We start from the raw sequence: 4,572 nt of genomic DNA, 5'->3' as shown, positions 1-4,572 counted from the left end.
AGCTGCCCTGGAGACTTGTGTTTCGATGCTCTGCGCCTCCTACACCCTGTCAGCCAAACAGAGCACAGAGACAGCCGAAACACTCCTAATATCAGAGGTGAGATTTTGAGAAAGGCCACCTCCTTCAGTGTAATTTCACAGCTCTATGTTTACACTGCTGACTTCTTTAAATTAAAGTGCAATGTAGAGCAGAAGAATAATTAGTCTTAGCAGGACAGCAGTTCCACATTCCCTGTAAAAAAAAAAAAAAAACTTGCTCTCCTCGGGGGATGTGTCAGTGCTTTGATTAATATTTCTGTATTAACTTCCTCCCATTGTCAGCTATGGCCTTTGTTTTGCAGGCCAATCCGTCAGACCGTGAGGGGATTCTGGGCCGACACCTCCCTCAGGTCATCATTGTAGTTCCAGTGACCCAAGTGGCCTCTCCACACCACCATCCACTTTGCTGAGGAAGCCATTTTTCACCTCACAAACCGGCATCATCAGAGAAAAGCTGCACTCTCAACAACAAAACCAGTGAGTGGGTGAGGGAAGGAGAGGAGGAAGAGGAGGAGGCATAAATGTCCTCAGAGACTAGCTAACAGGGCTAATGTGACCCAGGCTGCCCTCTGTGGGACAGCCCTGTCAACTGAAATGAGCCATGAAATATTAGGCAGAGCTGCATATAGAGGGTCTGTAAGAGCCGTAATGATAGATAGCCTTTGATAAGTGCAGCGCTGCTCTCAGGAACGATTTACTGCATCTGCAGAGGACAAACAAGCTACTTAAATATAGAGCTCAAAGAGGAAAAAACAAGGTACAATGCAGTCATGTATCATTTATTTAACAAAATAAGATGGGTTTTTTTGTTGGTCGGACAGCACAGCCATCATTTTGTTTTATTAATGTCAGTTTTTTTTCTTATCTCTGAACCTTTTGCATAAATCAAATTGCTAACCCCTTGCAGGCTTGAAAAAATATTACATCTTTGCATATTTACAAATAAAAATATTTGCAATGTTCAAGATAATTCTCAAGGACATGCAATCCTCCAGAATCTGAGTCGAGGAGGAGAAACAAAACAGCCGAGAGGGAAGAAGATCAAAAGAAGTCCCCAGAATAAATCCTCACAATCCATCCACATCGTGGTGCAACATTTTTATTTATAGAGTGTATGATAGGCATAATGGTAATATACTAAAATCATCTTCCCCAGTCTGAATACTTCAGAAAACATTTATGTGGATAGCAAACATTTCAACTCAAACCCCCCATTCCAAAAACAAGCGCTTGAGTGAAAAAATAAATACACTTTTTTTGGGGGGGACGGAAACTAAAAACAGATTTTAAAAAAATGAAGACTGTTTTGATAATCCCTCAACTCTATAAAATTCAAACTCTTGTCTCTTGCTGTTGAAGTCTGATGGTCCTCTGCTACCATCCATCACAGGCTTTGCCTTTGGAGCACCAGTCACAATCCTGAGGCAAACAGGTGGTATTCCTGGCAGGCAGGCCAGCAGGCGTGACGCCCTGCACTGAAGATGACCTCAGTCTCAGGAGTCCATCTTCAGGGCTGCTCTACAGTCCAAACTGATGCCTGCAGTCTGTGGGTGTTAGCAGCATCTCAAATATCATTGGTATCCCAAGGCTGAGGCTGAGCCCAGTCTCTGACTGTAGATGGCATACGGAGAGTAATAAGGGGAGGAGGAGGAGAGGGATGGCATGGGGAGACCAGGAGCTCCAGGTAAGTGGGACTTGCTGTAGGGATGGTAGCGTGCCAGGCCCAAGCCAGGAGAACCTCTGAGTGAGAATGAACTTGGCAGGGCACTTGGGCTGTTGGGTGGGGGTAAATGAAGATGGCATGAGGCCGTTGATGATACTGATGATGGGTAAGTTGACAGCAGCTTGCTGTCCACCATTCCAGGCAAGGCTGTATGGGAACGCAGGTGGGACAGTAGCTCCTCTGATGTGGCAAAGCGCTTGTCGCAGGGACCAGTGACAGAAACCCAGTTACAGGCATGGGGCAGCGGCTCATTGGGAACCATAAAACCATATGTGTAAAGGGGGTGGGAAATAGAGGGGGTGGTGCTGGAGGACAATGGGCTGGAGTGCAGGGAGTGCAGGTGGTGTGAAGGGTAAACCAATGGGAAACCAGACTTGAGGCTTGATGGGTCATGAACACATGTGGAGCAGTTACTGCCACCCAAGTGGGGGGCACCGGGGTAACTTAGGCAATAAGGGTCCCGACATAAACCCTGCATCAGAGATGGAGGTGAAGCTCCAGTTAGCGGGCTAGAGCTGGGATGTTTTCCTGGAAGTCCTAAGCCTAAACTGGACTTTGTAGGATCCAAGCCGGAAACGAACTGTGATGGATAGCCAGCGTAAGCTCCGACAATGGAGGCATGGTAGCCCATGGTAACCGGGGGCAGAGGGAAGACAGAATGTCCGGGTTTGAAAGGTGAGACTGGTGCGATGTGTCCAGATCCCAGCCCTGACTGTGTAGAAGCCTGCAGATCTGTTTTGCTCTCCGGCCGTGGGCTGCTGGAAGAGCTGGCATTGCTGGAGTTTGCACTTGCCCGTACTTGGCTGGAGTTGGCTATCTGGGCCCCGTCCATCCCTGATTTAGCTGCATCTGAGTCTTTTTTGCCAGAGTTATTACTGTTACTGTCTGAGCTGGCATGCTCTGGACTTCCAGATTTGCTGTCCATGATTGGGGCCTGAGAATGTGTTGAGGGGTGTGTGGAAGGGGAATGGCTTTGTCTTTGGGACTGGTTCTGACTGTGCAGGGGGGGGGAGCTGGAGCTGGGCGACCGGGAATGGGACGGAAAAGATGAGCATGATGTACTGCCTCCATTGGAGCTCCCACTTGGCACCCTGAAAGCTGCTTTATCCCCTTTAGTTACCAGGGAATCCTTACGAGAGTCGCCTGATGATTTGGAGTAAGGCTTAAAGCTGGATTTGTCATCCGGAATTTGGTGCTGCTCTCCCGACTTAGATGATCTGCTGGACGATTCCTTTTCTCCAAGACTACTAGAGGAAAGAGAGGCCAACTTGGAGGAGGATGGTGGATCGGGTTTGCCAATTTGAGAGCAGGTCTGCGCCAGCAGAGCCAAAGGACTCTTTTTGGCATCCAGCTGAGGAGAACATGAAAGGGAAAGTGATGAACTTCATTTGATAAAATGATATTAATTGTCTTGATATATGTTAACAACCCTTAAAATCTGAATAACAAATTAGAAATTTGCAACAAAGAGAAAAAAAAAGTATATATTTATTTACCTGAAAAATCTTTTATTAAATCAGATAAAAGCCATGAGAAGCACACTGACATAAATAAAAGATGACAAACAAAGAACGGGAAAGTGGAGTTCAGGGGAAAAAAGAAAACATACAATACGCCCCATTCGACTCCCAAAAAAATCTAACTTGAATACGTTATTGATTTTTCTCTCTCTTTTTGTATAGAAAAAAAATATAGACAGCCAATCTGGGGTTAAGTTTTTACATATTATAGCCTAAATTTAAAATGTCATTGTGTGCGTAAAAATACCCAAAAGTAGCCTATTTCTCTAGAGTCTAGTTACTTTCAAAGCATTAACATATAAAAATGTTTAAATTGAGGTTTTGGAAAAGTAGACACAGATTGAGGATAAATCAGTTTCTCGAGCTTATTTCTTACTTCAATGCTGACCGGCGCAGACGTGAGGGGCTGGAGATACTCGGGGTGAAGCAAGTGGCCGCTGTGCGCCGTCAACATCTTTACTATCCGAATGGGAAGCCTTTTTGCTTGGCGTGAGGGGTCCGATGGAGATGGGAAGGACGCAGATGTGAAGGCAGGCAGACTCTTTGCGCCTCGTCGATCTCCGCTGGAGTCGGTGGCGCTGCGCTCCCGGGAATGGCTGCGTAAAAGCGGCTCAGCTCCAACGGGAGGATCTCTCATCTGGTTTTGAACACGCGCTGGATCGAAAGCAGGTGAGCGCAGGGTTCAGTTTCTTCTACCTTGACATTTCATGCCAAACAAACTTCAACAGTAGACAATGTAGTAATCCAAAACACCAGTGCGCAATGCGCGTCTTCGGGTCTGATCCAAGCTTTTCTCTGGAGGATCAAATCACCAAAACGTCATCCTTCGAGAAACAAAATCCACTAATGAATCCTAGAATTTTGTTTATCTCGTACATGAAACTCTAAGCACAAAAACTCCCCCCCAAAAAAACATCAATAGAAAAACGCTCTGAATAAACCCGCAGCGGAAAAGGGTGCGACAGTCCTCCGGAACGGTTGATGCTCTCTCACTGCTGCAGCCTTCCAGTTCCTCACTTCCTTCACATACTGAAGATCTAATGGGAGGGATTTCAAAGCCAGCAGCCGCCGTCCAATCACAAGTGTTGGCTTTTACAGACAGTGGAGGGGCAAGGAAGAGGGCGTGGCTTACTTCCAAACTTGCCCTGATGCTTAGGGGATGTAATGTGGCTGGAAATCTGTGTCAGTGACCTCCAACAGCTTCATGCAAGCTGAACGCTTAAGTAGCTATAAAACTTCACTTTACAGATCTGACAGCAGCTGAAGAAAACAGCACAGAGAACTGTAACA

The 4,572-nt window shown here is 46.3% G+C and overlaps 1 protein-coding gene across 1 annotated transcript; it reads right to left on the bottom strand.

The window, feature by feature from the left end:
- Nucleotides 1-802: 802 nt before the first annotated feature.
- Nucleotides 803-4,314, bottom strand: znf703 (zinc finger protein 703). Its single transcript, XM_004072757.4, has 2 exons — nucleotides 3,659-4,314; nucleotides 803-3,113 (listed from the first exon to the last, which is right to left on the bottom strand). The coding sequence occupies exons 1-2, from the start codon at nucleotides 3,917-3,919 to the stop codon at nucleotides 1,611-1,613; spliced, it is 1,764 nt and encodes a 587-aa protein (XP_004072805.1). The 5' UTR covers nucleotides 3,920-4,314; the 3' UTR covers nucleotides 803-1,610.
- Nucleotides 4,315-4,572: the final 258 nt, after the last annotated feature.

This window comes from Oryzias latipes, chromosome 9 (assembly GCF_053564925.1).
Source record: "Oryzias latipes strain Hd-rR chromosome 9, Olatipes_Hd-rR_3.1".
Lineage (NCBI taxonomy): Eukaryota > Metazoa > Chordata > Actinopteri > Beloniformes > Adrianichthyidae > Oryzias > Oryzias latipes.
This window is presented reverse-complemented; position numbering and strand designations above follow the sequence as displayed.